Genomic DNA, 22,542 nt, shown 5'->3' on the forward strand with positions numbered 1-22,542 from the left:
TAGCGAGATGTCCTTGGTGGTGTTTCTGCTTATCAGGTACAAGATACAAACTGTGTAGCTTTAACAACACTCTATTCATTATGCATTTCTAATAATATTTCTATTTTAATAATATTTCTAACACTGTGGTCTATCCAGCCTGGGGATTGGGGTGCATTTGACACTCCTGCCTTAGGGTATATCTAGACCAAACACTTGACATGCTTGGAGCAATGCCTTCAAATATGTCACATTGTTCTGTGTGTGCTGCTCCCTGACAGGAAGGAGTGTAATTGCATGTGCATGGCGCTGAAGGCAGGCTAATTGTAACACTTACCAGCATTAAATTAGCCTGCCTTCTGTAGTGTGTGTGGATGTAGCTGCACTGCTTGATAGGAAAAGTAGGACACGTAGAGCAGCATGTGGAACTGTTAGCAACCATGATAAGTTTGCAATTATATGTACGTATATTAAATGTTTGACTGTACTTTAAAACTTTACCCTCATCTTTCAGCAAACAGCATTACCTGTATGCCTAAACTGTTAGACACTTATTAAGTCTATACCAGTTGAAGAAAATGATCATCCAGTTTGCACAGACTTAAAGCTTCTAACTGTTCTGGACTTGGTCCTGTGGTCCCTAATCATTCCTTACTCAGGCACAAATGAATGTCCTTCAGAACTGACTCAAACAGCTGTCAGTAACTGGTCAGAATTGAGCACTCAATGGACAGCTTCAATATGAGTACAGGCACTCCTCGCTTAGCGCTCTTAATTGGTTTCTGAAAAACTGAGCTTTAAGTGAAACGAACTTTAAGCGAAACTGAAAGGTTTTGATGACCCAAGATGGTGACTGCAGGTGTTTTAATGCCCCAAGGCAGCAACCGTAAGAGTTATAACGAAACTTGCTGAGCGCTAAGTGAAATCAAGTATCAATTAAAAATGAGTGATATAACAAAACAGTGCTAAGCGAAACAGCGTTAAGCCTGTACAGAAACTTTTTTATTCAGGAATTATATGAGGCTTCTGGAAAATATAGTCTTTACGATTCATATAAATTTTCATCCAGCAAAGTAAAAATATATTATATGAAATTATACCAAAAAAGCATTGAGCAGAATATGAGATGTTTCCTCAAATCAATATTCAATAGAAGGTGTTCCCTTTATTTTAAACACATTAACTTCTGTCATTCTTAAACTTTTTTTTTTTTTGTAGGGATGCCCTCTGCTTCTTTATTAGTAAATCTTCTTTTAGCATCACTCATCAGTTTTACATCGGGAGAAACAGAAGTAAGGTTTGGTGGGCAAACAGAATTTGTAGTTAATGAAACCAGTACAACAGTTATACGTCTTGTTATTGAGAGGACAGGAGAGCCAGCCAACGTCACAGCAATTGTATCGGTAAGAAACTCTACAAGTTTCACTCTCGTGAAATGTCACTGTCTTCATGATCCTTGAATTGTGTTGGTGTGTTTCCTTGTTATACCAAGCCAAAGAATGGGGTGTACAGATGATACTTGGGACAAATTGGAACAAGGAACTCCCGAGCTAGAAATCCTTAGTTCCTATAGATGGGTAAATTTCTATTGGCTGTGTCAATGTAGAGAGATATTTCCAGGCTACTAATGACTTGATGAACCAGCTGCTTCTCCAGAGAGTGTATAATATGGTTTCTAGCTGTTTTTACTCTTGAAGTGCAGATGGATAAAAGATGTATTCTTCCATTCATAGCTTTTACAGGCAGAGAGAACAACTGTGTCTGTTCCATGAATTTATTATTTTGGAGCAGGTGACAATGTTACTTCAAAAAAATGACAGATAAGGAAACAGAGAAGGGATTTGTATCCTTTTTTTAAAGGCAAGTGGAATACCTAATTTTATAAGACCCCTGCTATTTAGGTGCCATGACAGTAAACTCTGAAAAATTAAGCTTAGGTCCACATCATTTTCTTAATTGTTTTAGCTATTGGTAACCATGGCCTTGACTCTACTTTCCTTACTCACATTTAGGAGTACAATATTTTGTGCATAGTCTTGTGGAATAAGGTGCTACTCAATATGAGTAAGAATGCAGAATTGGAACCGTGCAAGGGAAAATGTGTGCAGTGATTATAGTCTGCTATCTTTCTTTTGAGTTGCTGTAAGCTGTGGATCCAGAGGGAAGTCCTATTTTTTGATCGTGTTACCACAAAATATGGTATTATCTAGTACTCATATGGCAGCAAGGGCACACCATTTGGAAGGGTTAGAAATTATTGTGTTTGGTTAGTAACTGGGTATAAAACCTGGCATGATTATCCTTGGAACTGGTACTTGATTGGTACAGAATGGAAAGGTTTTTTTATTATGGATATTTTCACATTGTTTCCCATAAAGGTTATACTTTAAGATTGTTATTGTTAGTTTTTATACCTATTTTGGTTGATCTGAAAAACAACATTGTGGTTACAGAGAAGAGATTGTAATCTGGCATCCAGAACTTTCTTCAGTGGGTTTTGTTCTGTAGAGAAGATAAAATGGAAATTAAAGGAGGAAAAGTTTGGTGAAAACCCTATCATTCCCAGTCAATTAGATAAATGTTTTTCTTGCCATTACTGCCTCATTCCCATGGTGAAAACAAATGGAAAACAGGCGTATAAACAGAAAATGAAGCGATAGAAAATTAAAACAGTTTTGCATATTGGCAAATACTACATAATTGCTTTGTTTTGACTGCTGCATTTAAGGTAAGATGTTGAAGAGAAGGAATAACTACTGTAAGAATGTCAAAAGTGGTTAATGGGCTTAATTTGGCATGTGCAAGGATTGTGATATGAAAATGCATATTTGTGGCTAAGCTTAAATATGCATTAAGAATCAAGAAGAGTATTGTAATGGATGTAAGTAGTACATTGTGGATCATATGGAAAATGCAAACAGTTTGTGAACTTTTGGAAAATCTGAAAATGTCTATAAAGTGGCTTAAAAAAAAGCAACAAAAATAGGTCTTGATGTTCAAAAATGTTTCATATTTCTGACACAAGTCTTATAGGAAGATGTGAATAACTTGCCCAATATTGGGGGTTTTGGAACTATCTAGTATTGGTTTAGATAACTGCAAAAATGTTCTAGCTGAAATTTTAAGTGGGAACTGAAAACATTCAGCCCTTTTTGACAATTTATGTTAGGCAATCAAATTTGAGAATGTTGTCTGTTATAAACATACAAAAATTCTGGAAAAGGCAAGGAAGAAGTAAGGATTTCTTAGGGGACTATCTTTTATTAGATTAACTGTACAGTTGGGACAGAGGTAGAGTTAGAAGGGCTAGTTCTGCACTTATAAGCATAATGCAGACATTGGGTCACCATGTGGTATGCTAGTTCCCATTTAAAAATACGGCAGACTCTCTGTGCACCAGATAGTCACCTGCTGGAATGGATGAAGGCCCTGGAATGAAATGATACCTGGTATCTCAGAAGAGGTAGTGAAAATTGGTTACCCCATTGTTGATCTGTGGCATCTATCCAGTAATTATTTGAGGGAGGAATAATATAATGAAAGCATCATATATAATACACGAAACAAAGTCAGAAGAAAATCAAAGCAAGGAGGAGGAAAAGAGATACAAAGTTTTTTTGTGTGGTTTTTATTCTAGCTTGACGGAGAAGACACAGGTGATTTTTTTGATACTTACGCAGCAGCATATATACCTGATACAGAAACAAATAGAACCGTGTATATATCAGTCTGTGATGATGACCTGCCAGAGGCTGATGAGACATTTATATTTTACTTGACGTTACAGGTAAGCTCTAATTTTTCAGTTTATAGGAATTTAAAAACAATGGGGTACATTTCTTCACCAGTAGTAAAAACTGGGATGAAATTGCAACTGGAATAAGCAAATGTAGCTCTACAAGTTTCTGGGAAGCACACTCACATTAGTAGTGACTTCGGATCTTTCTAGTTAAAGCTTAAAGTTTTGAAAGCAGCCAACCTGGTGGCTTAGCATTTTAGTTTATCGGGTCAGTGCAGAAAGTTGTTCAATTACCTTGCCTGGGGGGAAAGACTACACTGCAACCTGCCATGTTGACACTGTCTTTTGGAGAGATGATGCATTCAGCTATGCAAGTTCAACAGTGTTTCTGGTTCATTAGGAGGCAGAGTTGTCAGTTTCTGAAGATTCTGGCCTTTCTTCCTTGCCCAGAGAGGCAAGGTCTCAAGCAATTGCCTGAAAAATAGTGGAGAAACATGATATTCCTCAATGCTTTAGAAGCAGAGGAAATGGGAGACTTCTTTGGAAAAATGATTCTTTGAACATACTAGTAAAGAAGGCAATCAGAGTTAGCAATCTGTGGTTAAGTTGGAAGTCTTCAGTAAAAAGGTATCCTCATCTTACCCCTGAGTTTCATAATTTCACAATAGATTGGTGGTAAATAGAAACACTCATTTTCCCCATCTTCCTTCCCCTTTTCTCCTATCATTAGATTTAAGTTTATGACTTTAACATATTAAACTTACATGTGTTTTTATACTTGTATAAATAGTTTGCTTGTCCCATGAACTGCAAGATTTTTGAAATTTGGTTCCAAAGTTTCAGCTCCAACTATCATTCTAAATATCCCAAATATAAAAATGAAAGACCTTTTAGTTTCTAGCAGAGCTGCGTGCTTCATACCACATTCCTTATTGCTATGGTGGTGTCATTAATAGATTGTCAAACTATGATTAATGATGTTCAATGTCTTTTTCAAGCACTTTGTTTAATCAGATTGAGACTCTATAGAAGATGTTTCCATGAAGAGTAAGAGCGATTTGGGTGTGTTCCATTGATTTGAATACCTTTTCCTTGGAACATAAAGCCAAAAATGGATTATTTTACAGTTTGAATAAAAATGTGTTTACTTAAAAAAACAAGGTCTTAGTTTCACTAAACTTCACTTTACCATTGCTTGCCTGGTTCACTTACCATATGTGTTTGTTAATTTTAGAAACCGTCTTCAAAGTTAAAGCTTGGATACCCCAGATCTGTCACTGTAACAATCTTATCAAATGACAATGCCTTTGGAATTATTTCTTTCAATATGGTATGTTTTTATGTTCTAATCTTTTGTCATTTATAGAGGGAAGATTATCAAACCCCATAGTACATAGCTCTGTGTTTGATTCCAGTGCAATTTTTCATTTGGGTACCTAAATGCCATTTGTGTCTTTGAAAGTCTCTCCCTAAATATGTAACCAGAATTCGTAAATATATAGGACTTCAATGGTATTGGTAGTGTTGGAGTGATGCTGTAGATGTGATGGTCCATAACATAAAGGAAGATACCACCCCCAAAGGCCCTTGCCTCTCTCTAATGCCATCGCATGCTTTTAGGCACGCTCTCTATAGGTCCTATTCAGAGAGCCTATGTGATATTCTATGGCACTCCTCCTAAAAGTACAGCATGCTTGCAGTCCAGGGTGATGTAAGACAAGAACTTGACACAAAATATTCCAAAAATGTAGAATAGTACCTATAGCAGAATTACTTTTATTGCAAGTTATAGAGCTCCCACTGTTTTGCAAGTGAGATGGGAGGCTTCAGTCTATGTAAAGGTAGCTCAGGAACTAATTCTGCTCCCACCAATGACAAAGTTCACACTAAGGTAAGTACAGGCCTTACCTTTAGATCAAACTAACCAGAGTTAGGTATATTGAAATGCGCAATGGTACAGGTGTGTATAGAGTTTAAATCACCCCTGAAATGGTGCACCTGATCTAAGTTAGTTCACCTGAGTAGGGGCACAAAAATAGTTTTGAGATCCTACCCCCTTAACTCTGATCGGGCTATTTTTAATTTCCTGATTTCCACCCTCTCCCCCTCCCTGCCCCCCCACAGACCCAGCAACCCCTCTGTGGACCCACTAGCATCTCCATCCCCCCAGATTCATCCCACTCCTCCCCTTTCCCTAGGTTATTTATACCAGTTTCACCTTGTGGGTTGTGGGAACAGAGAATGAGTGCATTCACACAGTTTAATGTAAACTCCGAGAATTTAGACTGGGTGTGGTGAATTGCTGTACGCACCCATATACACACCCATTAACTTCAGAGATTATGGCACAGGATCTTGTCTTCTCCAAAGCAATTAACAGGACTTGGAGTATAGTTATGTCCATTTTGAGATCCAAATTCACCGTTAGTGAAATTTAAGGGAAGAGTACTCTGACTTTAAAAGAAGATACAGTTATTCATACAATCAGTGCAGTTGGCCAAGGAATACTATCGATATCTAAAAATACAGTAATCCTCACCTGTTTGTCCCAAGTATTTGTGTACTTAGACCTCAGAATCTCAGAGAAGTACCAACCTATTATGGATTGCATATACTGTATTTATTTGATTTATAAGATGAGGGTATTTTTCCTATTTAACATGGGTGGGAAGCCCTTCATCTTAGAATTGAGTATGAGGGTGGGGGGGAGGTAGGTGCCTGCTGTGGCGCAGACTCCAGCCCCTACCTAGGATTGGGACCATGCCTGCAGCTACTGTCTCTGCACCTTCCCATTTCCTTCCCATCTCCCCTCTCGCTCAGCCCCTGCTTCCCTGCCTGCCTCTCTCCTCCCTTCTTACCTTTTCTTTGTGCATACTGAAGACCCGGACATGGAGCACAGCCCCAGCCCAGCCCTGTAGCAGTGATGCACATCCTACACAGCTGCTGCAGGGGTGGGGTTGGGGCTGTACTCAGTGCTCCAGGCTAGAATGGGGATGAAGCCTACTGGCCCAGAGCAAGGGGAAGGAGGGAAGAAGAGGTTGGAGAGGGAGGGGGAAAGCAGAGGCTGGGGGGAAGGACAGAAGGAGGAAGAGGGAAGGGAGTGCCTAAGGCTGGGGAGGGGGAGATACACGCAGGGTTGCCACAAGCTGCTTAGCTTTTCCACACCACGTGCTTCCTTGCAGAGATGGGAGAGATGAATTAAACTTCCAATAATTAGGTTCCATATGTGGAAAATCAGAGCAAAGATATACATTTTTCCATGTATAGAATCTAATTATCGGGGGCTCGTCTTAAATTCGGTCATCATAGATTCGAGTAAATACAGTACTTTTGCAATAAAGTGCTCGTGAATGACCTTTGCAGTGTTTTAGATAACATACGCACCCTCTGATTCCCACATGTTGCCCTGCAAAATTTCTAGTTGAGTCAGAATTCCTGGTAGCTTTCTGGGGCTGCTCTACCACTTGTTAAACTTGCCCTGTGTGCCTTCTCCCCACTGTGCTAAGAGAGCTCAGCTAATTTTTGGAGGTAGATGAGACTGAACTATTCATTCCACAACACCATTGTGTTACATTTGTGGTTACATTTTTTGCAACATATCACAAGTATCTTAAAATGTTAGGAGTCAGAAAACACCATTCAGTCAGACTTGCTTGCTTTCTGGATGAATTAAATTTCATTGATTGAGCAATAATTAAAGTATTTATAAACTATCTTTATAGCTAAGGTTAGTTTTTAAAATCACTTTAATAAAAAAATACAATTAGATGACCAATTACAGTGGCCTAAATCAGGGTTTTAAAACTTATTAAAAAAAGTGTACCTCCAGTGGCCAGATACAGAGGGTGGGGGGTGGTGCATGGCCGGATGGGGAGTGGTGGCAGCGCGGGGTGGTGGGTGGTGTCAGTGGCTGCTGCATGCCCCCCTGGTCCCCCCCCCAGGTGTCTGGCTGTCTGGGGGACACCTGTTTGGCCTGCAGGGGGTGATGCTGACCTCCCTTTCCCTCTCCCTTCCCCCTCAGGTCCTGCTCCATGGGGGGCAGTGGCTCAGGGTGTTGGTGCTTCATCCCTGTTCACCTGTGCATACCTGCTACGACCTTACCCTTTGGCCATCCTTGGTCTCAATTATTATCCTGCAATTCTTAAAATCTATTTGCATCTAACAGCCTAGTAAATTATTTTACAATGGGGAAAAACTGTTTTAAATTGGTTTAGGAACTTCTATAAATATTAATGATAAAAAACTAGTAGGTTTGTGTATATTATTCATGTTTGTTTATAACAAAAAAGCACTCAAGTAACCACTGCTAATATTTTCATCTGAAGTCTTTCAAGCTTTTTATTAGCTGAACTAATTGGTTGCTAGGAAATATAATACCATCAGTCGACAAGTTTACAGATTTGGATTAACTTGTCTGTGGGAGTTTGGTATTTCTATGGTAACAGTTTTTTCACTCTGCTGAGATATTTGATCAGTGCCTGATTGCCTGTCCTTTCTCTTCCTCATTAGTCTGCCTTAATCACAGTGAATGAGCCTAGGGGTAGAAATGAATCTGTGCCTCTCACTCTAATTAGAGAGAAGGGAACCTATGGGACTGTGACTGTGACTTTTGAGGTAAGTTTACTGAAACAATTTCACACCTCAACTTGTTTTCTTGGGATTGAAGGGTAGAATCATAGATCTGCTAAATGGAAATGAAAGTATAGAAAGAGCTAACTACTGATGTCTAAGTTTTTTGTTAAATCTCTTCTATAAAACAGAAACCCATTATTCATCCCATGAAAAATGCTGCCGTTAGACAAGCCAGTTATATTTTGAGAAGCAATTGTTGGGAGATACTAGAAAAGAGCAGAGATTCTTGATGATGTGTATGTTTTATCTTGGTCAATAGTTATACTGTATTGTTAATGAGAAGTTTCTAATTGAAAAGGTTAGGGACATACTAAAGATTATTTTAGTTTGAATCGCTGGAAAATATACCACGGAGCAACAGATACTAAGCATTTCAAGAAGGTTAAAAAAAAAACAAGAGGGTGTGCTTCTTTGAAAGAGGGACAAAAAGGTTTTAAATTGATACTGACATATAAACATTATGCCAAAACTTTGACATTTGCTTTAAGTTTTGAATGTTATAATATACTGACTTAGCATTTTATGGAAGTCTGATATCATTTCTGTGCTGCTTTCTCGAAAAATGAGCCACTCAAAATAATTGATAACTTTTAAGAAAATCTAGACCATACTGTATCACGTTTGATTTGAATGCGATACAAATACTGCATTTCTTATTTGATATTTTTTCTTATCTAGCTCAGATTCAATTACATATTTGCAGTTTTATTTCTGTACTCAGATGAAGCAGAATTCTCTCATACATCTTATCTCAAGTTGATTTTTTCTCACTGTTGGGAAAGAGTAATCATCAACAGTCTGATCTGGTACCCACTGAAATATAAAGATCAGATAATAAAAGAGCTAATATTATTTTGTATGCTATATTTAATATGCAAAGACAGTACATGTGCAATTTACTGCATGCCAGTTTGTTTTAAAGTCAATTGTTTTCCTCTGTAGAATCAGTCAGCTGTCTCACAGTATCTAGTATATGCATCTATTGAGAGAGAAACAAGTGTGCAATAAATTATCATAAGTTTATTTGATGCTAAATATAAACTTTCTGCTGCAGAACCAATCAATTCTGTCTTACTGCGTATAGCATTTGTATCTATTGAGATATAAGCCACTGCATTCTGTATGTAAAAATTCTTGTGTCACCCTTAAGCAGCTTGTAATTTGTTTAGCTTTTATTTGCAAATTTACAATAATTGAATAAAAGTAACCTGTCACAAGTAAAATGCCACAATCAATTCCTGCTAGAATTCCTTCTCAGAACTTAATCCTATGTAACTAATTCAATGTAATGCTTTATAGTCAATATTCTCTTAGTTATTTGAAAGTAATAGCTATACATTAGCACAAACAAATGAGCCTTCCCGGACCTATCTTGAAGTACATGGCTTCCACTTATTTGCCCATACGTACGTCTCCTCTTCCTGATTACATTGAGTTTCATTAGCCATCCAAAGTAAGCAGATTTCCCCCAGTAACCATCTTGTTACACACCTGGCAACATAGCTTCTGAAATCAAAGTTTTCTTTGCCAAAATGGGTATGAAGGGGTCTGAGAGGAAACCGCTGTTATTCACAGAAGCTTTCTGTATGCCACATGGTTTATTTGGACAATTACCTAACCATATTATATTTCTATTCCTGGTAACCTGCAGTTATTTACAAGCCTTGAATATGTACTACATAATCACTGATCACAAAAATTAATTCTTTGCAGATAGGAAATGGTCCAAACCCAGCTGAAGAGGACTTGAGTCCAGCTAAGGGCAATATCACATTTCCTCCTGGGAAAGCAGTGCTAATTTATAATTTAACAGTGCTCGATGACCAGGTAGGAACAAGTTGAATTCATTTTACAAGGCTTTGATATGCAAAAGGTTAAGTCATATGCATTTAGGACCTTTGAATAATTAATACATAAAAAAACTCACAGTTTAGGTGAATTTAAAGAACTGTTCTAGTCCCAGAGTGGAGAATTAGCACCTGCTCTGCCATCTATTGTCTATATCTACTTGCATAGCCCTCATCACTGTAGTATGTGATTATCATTTAAATTGCAGCGAGAGAAATTTAGATTAGATATTACGGAGGATTTTCCTTCTATGAGGGCAATAAAACATTGAAATAGGCTACCTAGAGGTTGTGGAGTCTCCATTTTTGGAAAGTAGGTTAGATAAACTAAGATGGTTTAGATGGGGATCTGCCTTAAGCAGGCACTTAGATTAGATGATCTCCTGAGCTCCCTTCCAGCTCTAATGTTGTATGGTTCTGTTTCTGTCTCAGTGTTTAGATTGTTGCTTCCTGGTGTTACTGTTTTATAAATACAAATAAATAATAATGATAAAAAAATTATTACTCTTTTACCTATGGAAAACTGAAGCACAATGTGGAGAAAGCAACTTGCCTACAGTTACACAGGAGAGCTGTGGTTGATCCAAGAATTGATCCAGGTTTTCCAAGTCTGTAAGGATGTTCTTTCTTCATTGACAACTCAGTATTTCTATATCAAGCATTCTTTGTTTACAAAATATTTTTCCTAACTCTGTACTTGGCAAACTCAACCTGTATTTGCGTAGTCAGCTTGGGCTTTTTCCTTAGTTTACTTTTATATCAGCTACAAACTTATAGATCTAACTAAATCTGTATCTTGCATAATGTGCTTTCTTCTATTTAAATCCTTCATGATTCCTATGGAACTCCTTTTTCTTGAATTAATGAACAAGATTCCAGCTTGTTCTTTCCTAGCTGTGTTAGCTCTACAGGGTTAACAGGAATGAAAAGCCGTTCAGTGTTTATAACTAAAGTATGAGTACATCACTGAATGTGCATAGGAAATAAATGTACTGAAAAAGTGATTCTGATTTTATAGACATTTTTCAAAGTTGAACACTCTCAAATAGCTCCACCTAAAATAAGGAAACAAAGGGTCATTCTTTTAAACAACATGAACAGAGATAATAATAGGTATTTAATGTTTTTAATGTTGAAAAATTGTACAAGGATTACAAAAGACTGGAGAGAATGGAGGAAAGTTATTGCTACATGAAAAGTGCCACAATGGTCTGTGTGGTCTCAGGATGGACTTGACTTGAGTATTTTTATGAGAAATGGTTTCATCCAAAAGTGGCTTTTTGGATGAAAATTCTGAAAGGTATGAAAAAAATCTTTAAAAATGGATAGATATATTCACAGAAGTTATCTTCCATGCTTTAGGTTGTTGATTGTAGCAGTGTTGGTCTAAGGACATAGGCAGACAAGGTTCTTTGGGAAGATGTGATATCTTTTATTATACCAACTAAATAGTTGGAAAAATTCTTCTTCGCAAGCTTTTGGGCACAAAGAGCCTTTTTCAAGCATAGAGAAAATCTGTTGATGTTTGTATGTTCTACCCAGGAAAGCACACAAACACCAACAGACTTTCCCTATGCCTGAAGAAGGGCGTTTGTGCCCAAAAGCTTGCGAAGAACAATCTTTCCAACTATTTACTTGGTCTAATAAAAGATATCACATCTACCCATTGAATCTTGTCTTCACAGAAGTTACTTGGAAGGACTGGATGCGTTTAAGTCGGCAGGCCAGGATGAGCTCCATCTGAGGGTACTGCAGGCACTGGCTGATGTCATTGCACAGCCACTGGGAAGAATATCTGAGTGCTCATGGAGCATGGGCCAGGTCCCGTAGAACTAGAAAAGGGCTAGGGTGGTCCCTATTTTCAAGAAGGGGATGAAGGAGGATCCAGGCAACTATAGGCCAGTCAGTCTTACCTCCATCCTTGGTAAAGTCTTTGAAAAGATTATTAAGGCTCATATATGTGAGAGCCCAGCAGGAAAAATTATGCTGAGGGGAAACCAGCATGGGTTCGCAGCAGGTAGATCATGCCTGACTAATCTAGTCTCTTTTTATGACCAGGTTACAAAACACCTGGACGCAGAAGTAAGGGTAGATATCATTTCTTAGACTTCAGGAAAGCCTTTGATACGGTATCCCACCACATACTGTTGAACAAATTAAGAGGCTGTGACTTGGATGATTACGTGGTCTGGTCGGTGGCAAATTGGCTAGGGGGTTGTACCCAGAGAGTGGTGGTGGATGGGTTGGTATTGACCTGGAAGGACGTGGGCAGTGGGGTCCCGCAGGGCTCGGTTCTTGGACCGATACTCTTCAATGTCTTCATCAGTGACTTGGACAAGGGAGTGAAGTGTACTTTGTCTTAGTCTGCGGATGATATGAAACTGTGGGGAGAAGTGGACACACTGGAGGGAAGGGAACAACTACAGGCAGACCTGGACAGGTTGGACAAATGGGCAGAAAACAATAGAATGTGATTTAACAAAGAGAAACGCAAAGTGGTGCACTTAGGGAGGAAAAATGTCCAGTACACTGGCTGCCGAGGAAATGACCTGTTCGGCAGCATGGAAGTGGCAAGGGATCTCGGAGTCCTAGTGGACTCCAAGATGAACATGAGTCGTCAATGTGATGAAGTCATCAGCAAAGCTAACTGCACTTTGTTGTGCATCAGCAGATGCATGACAAACAGAACCAAGGAGGTGTTGCTTCCCCTCTTTCGGGCACTGGTCAGACTGCAGCGGGAATACTGCGTCCAGTTTTGGGCGCCACACTTTAAGAGGGATGTGGATAATCTGGAGAGGGTCCAGAGAAGGGCCACTCATATGGTTAAGGGCTTGCAGGCTAAGCCCTACAAGGAGAGACTAGGGCACCTGGACCTCTTCAGCCTCTGCAAGAGAAGGTTGATAGGCAACCTTGTGGACAAGAAATAATGGCCATAAACTAGCAGAGAGCAGATTTAGCTTGGACATTAGGAGGAACTTCTTACAGTTAGAGTGGCCAAGGTCTGGAATGGGCTCCCAAGGGAGGTGGTGCTCTCCCCTACCCTGGGGGTCTTCAGGAGGAGGTTAGATAGGCATCTGGCTGGGGTCATCTGAACACAGCACTCTTTCCTGCCTATGCAGAGGGTTAGACTCGATGATCTATTGAGGTCCCTTCTGATCCAAACATCTATGAATCTTTAAGTTTTCCTTTTTTTTTAGGGAAGCCCCAGACTAAAGGAGACAGACAGCCTAGTGTAACAGCAAAACAGGTTAGGGATTATTAGAGAAGCTAGATGCTTTCAAGTTGTCAGGGCCAGATGGGATGTATCTGAGGGTACTGAAGGAATTGGCTGAGGTAATTTTGGAGCCACTGGCTACTGTCTTTGAGAACTCATGGAGGTTGGGTGAGGTCCCAGATGACTGGAAAGGGGCATAATGCTATATTTGCCTGTTAGCAAATAAAATAATAGGGTCCTGGACTAGTATCAGAGAGGACTGATATGACACCTCAATTGATTAGTGACAGAAAGCCTGTATTTACTACAAGTATTATTATATTTATCAAACAGGTGATGAAAAGGTGGTCTGTTTCTCTTCAACTTCTCAAGTAAGCAGAGTGCAGCAGTAGTTTGTGTCAGAGAGATTTCTCACTCTTGAAGCATGCCTGTTAGCTGTTTCACTTCTCTCTCATATCCTTTTCTCAGCATCTTCAAAGTACTCTTGCACTTGTGTAAATCAAGAGAGAATCCCAAGCAGGAATTGACAGAAAAATCTGGCTAATCAAACTACTCATTATTGGTTATCAGAAAGTTCCGATTTGAATTAATTACCTTCCACAGTGACAGGAGGTTATGCATTTCTACTAAGTTAGGAACCTAGCAAGAAACTGATTAACAACCAGGAAAAAAACAAGGTTTTGGGGAGTGTCCTTGGAAGATCAAGGGAACCAGTAGGCAAAACAAGGTAAATCAGGAGGAGACCTCTATCACATACGGAGAATGTCTCTTCCTGCATATAAACACGAGTCAATTGCAAAAGAAATTTTTACCATACAAATTAATCAAGGCATTTCACATGGTTACATACCAGACCACTAGGAGCCTGCTTAAAATCTTCATGAATATAGTAAGATATGGCGGAAGTGATACTTCATTATTTCTTCTCAGATAGTCCAGCCATGAACTTGCATCCTCTTGCACTATGCAGTTAGCATCAATATTTTATATTTTAACTTTTGTGTGTAGGCCACAGCTTGGCATGAGTTTCAGAGTCATCAGTCTGGAAAGGGGCAACGTATTCTATCTGCCCTTTTCCAGTTATCTGGGACCTCACCCGATCTTTAAGAAAGGGAAGAAGGATGGTCCAGGGAACAATGTGCCAGTTAGCTTGACATTGATACCTGGAAAGGTCATGGAGTAAGTCCTCAAGAAATCCATTCTTAAGCACCTAGAGGAAAGTAAGGTAATCAGGAAAAACATGGATTCAGCAATATTAAGCCATGCCTGACCAACCTAATTTTTTTTTTTACAATAAGGTGACAGGCTCTGTGGATGGGGGGAGATTAGTGGATGTGATGTAGCTTGACTTGATCAATGTCCACAACATCCTTATTAACAAGCTAAGAAAATACAGACTAGATAAAAGTACTGTAAGGTGGATACATTACTGGTTGAATGATCTTGATCAACAAGTATTCATCAATGGCTCAATGTCTAGTTTGGAGGAGGTATCAAGTGGGATTCCCTGGGGTCTGTCCTGAGTCTGGTATTATTTAATATCTTCATTAATGATTTGGATAGTGAGATCAAGTGTACATTTAGCAAATTTCTGGGTGACACTAAGCATTGGAGATACTCTGAAAGATTAGGGCTAAGATCCACAGTGACATGAATGGACTGGAGAAATGGTCTGCACCATCTGGAGAAATGGTTTGCAACTAAATGAGATTAAGCAAGGACAAGCGCAAAGTCCTGAACTTTGGATGGAATCATCTACATCAATAAATACAGACTCTGAGGAATAACTGGCTAAGGTGCAGTACTTCAGAGAAGGGCCTGGGAATTAGAGTGAACCAAAAGTTCAATGTGAGCTATTGGTATGCTCTTGTTTCAAAACAAGTCTACAGCATACTGGGCACAGGAGTGTCACTTGCAAGTCAAGGGAAGTGATTCCTCCTCTCTATTCAGCACTGTTGAGGCCTCACCTGGAGCACTGTATCCAGTTTTGGGTCCTGCACTTCAAAATGGATGTGGACAGTTTGGAAAGAATCCAATGCAGAGCAACAGAGATGATTAGGGGCCTGGGAAGTAAGACTTATGAGGAAAAGCTGAAAGAACTAGGGTTTTTTAGTCTTATGAGGATCTGATGCTGTCTGTGGCTGAAAGTTGAGCCTGCACAATGTTGTTGAAGGTCTAATACAAAAACAGTGAGGTTGCATAGATAAAATGAAGGATTACTTTGGCACGTAGAACTTTTATATATGAGGAGATTATAAATGAAAAATCAGTTAGTCCTGAGTTTGCTGGTCTGGTAATTAAAAAAAAAAAAAAAAAAAATGTTAACAAGTTGAGCAGTACCTTTTATACAGAAATCATTGAGAAACCAAAGATATGGTGTTCCTCACAACTTTACTTTAAGCACCCCCGCCCCTTACACATTCCAGGTATTGTGCAATTACCTGGTTAATCGCCCAATTTCCTTGAGACCAGCTTCACATCCAAAGTAGCTATCACAGGATAAAAAGCGCCAATCAGCTATAACGTTAGACCTCAAAAATGAGTAATAACTTAATAGCTGATTGCTATAATGTAGCAGGGTCTCCCCTGCAGCTGGGAGGCCTGTCAGTTGACAGAGCACCCAACTGTAAGAGTGAACTGTGCCCCACATTAAAACCCCTTCTCTCCCACCCCCCACCCTTAGGATGGGCTGCTGTGATCCCCAAGGCTTGTGGGTATGTAATAGCCCTGGTCTTGGGGGATCATGGTTGCCATGATCCTCAAGGCTTGGGCATGCTTGAAACCCCCCAGCCCACATGTGCAGCCAGGGCTGAGAGTCATGGACCTGACGGGGCTTTCTCTGGCTGCACCCCACATGGTCCTGCAGCCAGGGACCAAGTGCTCCACCAGGTGTGGGGCTGTTGCTGTTGGCTGCACATGGTCCTGCAGCTGGGAGCCTGCTCAGCAAAGGGAATGTCCAACCATAGAAGACTGGTTCTTGCTGATGCAGGGAGGAGCCCAGGATTAGACTCTCCATACACCGGCAATAAGGTATGGATCATGCATTAGGTCCAGTTGTGCCTTTACTTCCATTCAGTTTTTGAATGTTTATATATACTTTTATTAGCATGGTTCTGCACAAAATTTTTCCTTAGTTTGAGAGAGAAGGCAGCATTGAGAAACTTTTGTGCCAAAATCTTCTGCAAAATTTAATTTGTGTTTTTTATCTGCCACTTTTGGTGGTCCAGGAGCTCTCAGATTCCAATTTGGGGGTAGAAACCTAACATAAAATGAAAAGTTCTTAGATATTTTTTCTCTTTTAAATGCAGTAACTGCATTGTGCATGACAGTATAGTCATGGGTGGGTTAAAAAAACAAAAATTAATAAACTATTATTTGTATCTTCCTAAGAATGACTATGAAGGTGGTATAATTTAGATCTTTAGTGATCCACATTGAAAAAATATGTGTAAGTCAAGATCATTATGCAAGTTAAAGTTCCACAAGCCAAACAGGGAATAAAATTGGCATTGTTTATAAAGGCAGCTGCACACTCACTTCCTTAGCTATAGAAAAGCATCTGAGGGTGGCCAATTAGCAAATGAGCATGAAAGAGAAGAAATACTGGACAGCAGGGAATTTAGAACCTCTTTTAAAAGCTTAGACAATAATAGTGCTTAGAAAGGATTTGTCCACTCTATAGCTGAATACTTACCATCAGCAATAACTGTAATTAATTTTTTACTATGATTTCTGTCAGAAGCAAATGCTACTTTTTCTGAGTCTCAGAAACAGTGATCAGATGCAAAAGTTATTCATTGTGATTTGTGGACCTATTTCTATGTAAATAGAGTGACAAAATATAATAGAATCTTAGTTCTTGACTTGCATTGATTTAACAAATGAGATTTGGGGGATAAAATATTATAATACAGAGCAAAGACTTTTAAATACTGTAATCTGTTTGTAAAAGAAAATCATCCTTTACTGTTTACCAGCTAACATTTAACACTTAAATAATAGTTAACAAATGTTGCGTAAAAGCATAAATATACTTCAGTACTATGATACCAAAACCTAAGGGACAGCTCAGCTAAGCAGTGAAGAAGAATTCTGGTCTCCTGCATGTCAGGGTGCAGCAGAAGGTATGAACAATCATGCATTTTTAGCTGCTTTAAAGGGGCCAAAAAGGAAGTGGCTTTTGACCCTGAATGAAGCCGAGTTGAGGTTGGAGTGGCTTTCTTAAGCTCCTAGTGGAACAGAATCAGGCAGATGTAACAGTTGCTTGTATTGGTACCTTTTGATATTGTATACTTGTTGCATCTGTCTATATCCTGACAGTAGGCTGTGTTTTTTTTTCCCCTTCATTTAATAAATGAAGAAAATATAATAATGTGACTGACTGATCCAAGACATGCTCATTTGCTGTACCACTAGGGCTGTATTCTTGGGCATGTTGGGTAAGTCACTGGTGGGGTTATCGAGTATTTGAACCTAGGTAACTGAAAGAAGAGCAAGTCTGATAAAGAAGCAGTTCTAGATAGAGATGGGTACATTATGCTGATTTTGGCTCTAGATGGCTGGCTCGGGTTCAGACCAATCACTAGGTTTGATGTACTTGTGTGTGAGGGTCCAGACCCCTCGTATTGCTGAAGCTTAGTGTTACTTTTCAGAAACTGGAAGGATTTTGTTCAGATAAAAATTTCCATCAAACAAACTGATGGTTTGTTTCTCTATTTCCTTTGATATTGAAGCATTTGTTAATTTGTTCATATTTACTTCAGATGAATAGCATATAAAAGGCACATTTTTCAACCAAACTGCTGTGCATACCTTACAAATGTGAATTATTATTAGTTGTTAATATTATTGTTGCAGATCCCAGAAGATGATGAATTGTTTATTGTGCATCTGAGAAGTGTAGCAGGAGGGGCTGAAATTAACACCACAAGAAACTCTGTCCAGATTATTATTAAGAAAAATGACAGCCCTGTGCGGTTCACTCAGAGTGTTTATATGGTGCCTGAGGAGGCTGATGTGCTACCAATACAAGTGCTTCGTGGTAAAGATGACAGCGGAAAAATAATTGGACCTGATGAATATGAAGTCTCTGTCAGTTACATCATTATAACTGGCAATACAACAGCACATGCGCAGCTTAATTTAGACTTCTTAGATCTTCAGCCAAATACGACTATTGTTTTTCCACCTTATGTTCATGAAACTTATATAAAATTTAAAATAATTGATGATGCCATACCAGAAATTGCTGAGACCTTTCAAATTATGCTGCTTAAGGACAGTCTGCAAGGAGATGCTGTTTTAATAAGTCCTTCTCTTGTTCATGTCACCATCATGCCCAATGACAAACCCTATGGAGTACTATCCATCAACAGTGTTCTGTTTGCTCAGACTGTTATCATCGATGAAGACCAAACTTTAAGGTACTATGGATTTTCAAAATGCAGTTAAATATCTGTCTTAAAGAATTTATGAAACAACTGACATTTAGGATGGTTTTCAGAGTGGAGGGGGAAATATATACACTCTTAAGCAAGTGTTATAACTTTGCAATGGTAAGTTTACTTGACTTTACCACTCTTCAGAGTTTAATATTGAAATCAAAGTATGACATTGTGCATCATTATTATAAGCTGCTTAAAGTTATCTTTCTGGGACCAATATATAACCGTTTTTAAAAAAAATTCTCTCGGCCTACCTATACATATTATGCAGGGGGCTGCAGGTCAAGAGTGAGGAGCACCATCAGGGATGGAGGGTGGGGGCTGGGGGTTAGGAATAAGGGGGCGCTGGAGGGGTGAGGAGCTAGGGGCACAGACAGGGCTGGGGCATAGGGGGCTGTGGGTTGGGAGTGAGGGACTGGGAGAGTGGGGGACTGTGGGTCAGAAGTGAGAGGCAACAGCATGGGTGGGGCAAGGCACCAGCATATCCATTGCTCAGTGCCACAAAGAAGTGGGGGACAGCTGCAGTTGAAGCCATGTCCTGGTGAGTGAAGGGGCTAGGAGGAGCTCTAATTTTCTGTGATATACCAAAATCAAATGCCAAAATGTATATTTAGAATTTATTTTATTATAATGACTGAGGCACTGGTAGGCTTCCAAATGGCTTTAAAATTGTAACTATATCAATAAAACATCATGTTCACCTGATACCTATATATACAGTGGTGTTTCATTCCAGTTGCAGAAAAACATGAATTTGGGGTTTTTAAATTGGAGAATTTGGGATTTTTAAACAGAGAAAACCAGGATCCCTAATCACAGTAATGTTTTAGGATTAGTTTATCTTCATTATACACAATAATTAAACATTATTAGTTTCTCTTAACAAATGTAGACTTGGTTTGGAAATTGAGTTGGGTACAATTTACATAATTTTGTCTTAAAAATGGAATCTTGGATCAGTTCCTAAAAGCTGATCATTTTGTTCCTCTTGGAAGAGAACATTTTCAGGAATAGAGAGCCTCTAACTGAAGAGACTGGAGTTAGAATTACACTGGCAGAATGAAAAACTAATTTGCTAATCACACCAAACTTATGTAGTAACTATGTGGTATTGCACTGCCACCTTAACACAAGTTTAAGTATTCTTGAGTCAAGAGTTTTTTCAGAATAATACATGCATGAGCAGATTTAGGATTTTGAAAATTGGGGTGCAGATTGTGGCACATAATCACATTCAGCATAACACATTTTGTCCAATTAAACTTAAACTAGAAGCTTTAGTAATATGTTAGTGGTCCATCACTATATTACTCAGTTTAAGATAAAGTAAAAACAGATATAACTATTAGAATATGCATTTATTTCCTCCATTATAGATGAACTCTAACAAAGCACAGCAAACTAAGGGAAAAATAGAAAAAGATATTGTCTCATTAGTTCTGTAGCCACTATAATTAAATGTACATCTCTTATTCAGATTCTTAAAACAAAATCTAGTCTTCATGAACATCTTGACTGTACTTCCAATATTTCATTGTAAATCATTTCTACACTTGAGTTAATATTACCCCACCTGAGTTAAGGTTTGTAGCTAAAGCAAAAAACAGTCTGCAGGGCTGTGAAATGGAAGAGGGACATTACCAGGAATGGCTAATAGACAGCAAAATTACAGAAGAAAGAATGCTTTGAATAATGAGACATCAAGACCTTCAAAAAGGATAGAAGGTAGTTGACACTTGGGGACTAGTGCGTGATTAGCAAGAATCAAGGCGATAATGATGAGTCGTGAAGTCAACTGACTGTCTCAGTACTGCCTGAATAGATATGCCGCTGCCCCTCCAAGGCAGTTAATTTTAAAGACTGGGTCGAGCACATGTCAAAGGTGATGCAGTTTTACCACTGCACCTACCTGGATCCACCGCTGAATAAATGTTAATAAAATTAGCATATTTTTTTAAAGACTGAATGTACTTCATGAACACCAAGGCAATCGTTCCCGCTTCAGAAATATTGATGTTTTAAGTTTTGGTACTGAAGAAAAAGTGATAGTTTTGAATGAATTAAGAATTTACATCTAATTGTGCTTATTGAGAAGAAATTGATTTAAATTTGTGTAAATCAAACTAATTCTGGTGCTCAACCTCTAGAGCTGCGGTAATTAATATTATCATTACTCTTCTGCCATCAAATTTCTGGACCTGTGAGAAGCCCTGCAGGCTGGATGATGTGGCCCCATGCTCTGGATCAAACCAGTGTGTAGGGTTGCTTTGTGGCCATATCTGACATGTGGGCTCAGACCAAACCTGGATCTGGTGTGCAGGGTCAGGCTTGGGATTGTACCCATAAATTGACCCCATGCACCCACTCCATGCTTGGTCCAGCTCATAAACTGATGCTGCCTGCAAGATCTGGCCCTGTTCCACTCATGGGAGCCAGAAGGTTGATCACTACTGCATTAATTGATTTCACTAAAGAAATGTAAACTGAACATCAAGAGTTTATTTTTGGGGTTTTTTTCCTCCCTCTATCTTTTTCACAACATAAAAGCAGCTAAGGCTTTGCCAGCTATGATTCATGAGCAGATGCTTTTTATGTTTTAGAAAAAACTTAACATATGTTGTAGTGGCAATTTCCAAACATTCAGTCAGACCAAACTTTAGGACCTGCATTTGATTGGCATTTGTACCATTTTAAATCAATGCTAAGTAAAAATACCTAAGTAAAAATAAAACAAATTTGCGTTAGTATAAAATCAGTTAAGCAAAATCTCAGTCAGGTCCTTAGAATGCAATACAATGCAAGTCAGCAACATTCTGAGAGGACAAATAACAAAGATGTGTTAACTTCTGTTTTTAAACTTAGGTTTGAAGGAATCACGGTTGTAAGAAATGGTGGGACACATGGAAATGTTTCAGTTAGCTGGATTATAGTTCGTAATAGCAGTGATCCTTCACCTGTGACTGCAGACCTCACTCCAGCATCTGGGGAGCTGCATTTTGCCCAGGGACAGATGCTGGCAACGCTTCCCATGAACATCATTAATGACGATATCCCAGAAGAGGCAGAGGCCTATCTGCTGAGAATTCTAGCTCATACAATAAAGGGGGGTGCAGAAGTGAGTGAACCATCAGAGGTAAGTCTGTCTTTTGGGTTTTTTCTTCAAAGAGGGTCAGAAACATATTCTGATTTAGTAAGGATGTTAAATTAGAAGGGTTAAAAGATATTTTCACTTAAACTCAAATCAAGGATGGACATTCTTAGTATATATTTACATTAAATTAATACTCAGAGGGCCCATCTGAGATTAGGGTAGTGAACAAACACCAACCCAGATGTGGGAGTTCTCAGACTGTCCTATTGATAGTAGTGTTCTGCTACATTTAAAAATTCACCGGAGCTGGGCTTGGAACCCACGTGCCCAACCTCTCAGATGAATGCCGTAACTACCATGTAGGAGTTTTCTCACTTTTTTTCTGGATTAAATTACTATTTTAAGCATTTTATCCAAAGCAAAGTAGCTCCAAAAGGAGGGACTGAGAGGAGTCCTCAGTGAGAGGGAGAGCACTGTACCTGTCTCCCCCTCATCCTGGGTGAGCAAGCCAGTCTTTGAGCTATTTAATAAAAAGGGACTAACAAAGTCAGAAGCTGTGTGAATCTAGCCCTTTGCAGTGACTAGAGCAGAGTCTT

The 22,542-nt window shown here is 39.1% G+C and overlaps 1 protein-coding gene across 1 annotated transcript in view; it reads left to right on the top strand.

The window, feature by feature from the left end:
- ADGRV1 (adhesion G protein-coupled receptor V1) overlaps positions 1 to 22,542 on the top strand; it is a 466,251-nt gene that overhangs the window by 18,983 nt on the left and 424,726 nt on the right. The window contains exons 2-8 of the mRNA XM_019532360.1: positions 1,198 to 1,382; positions 3,617 to 3,766; positions 4,953 to 5,048; positions 8,228 to 8,332; positions 10,064 to 10,177; positions 18,269 to 18,834; positions 21,718 to 21,988. Coding sequence (XP_019387905.1) covers positions 1,198 to 1,382; positions 3,617 to 3,766; positions 4,953 to 5,048; positions 8,228 to 8,332; positions 10,064 to 10,177; positions 18,269 to 18,834; positions 21,718 to 21,988 — 1,487 coding nt within the window. The remainder of the gene's footprint in view (positions 1 to 1,197; positions 1,383 to 3,616; positions 3,767 to 4,952; positions 5,049 to 8,227; positions 8,333 to 10,063; positions 10,178 to 18,268; positions 18,835 to 21,717; positions 21,989 to 22,542) is intronic.

This window comes from Crocodylus porosus, unplaced genomic scaffold, assembly GCF_001723895.1.
Source record: "Crocodylus porosus isolate Cpor-Errol unplaced genomic scaffold, CroPor_comp1, whole genome shotgun sequence".
In the NCBI taxonomy this organism is placed as follows: Eukaryota; Metazoa; Chordata; order Crocodylia; family Crocodylidae; genus Crocodylus; species Crocodylus porosus.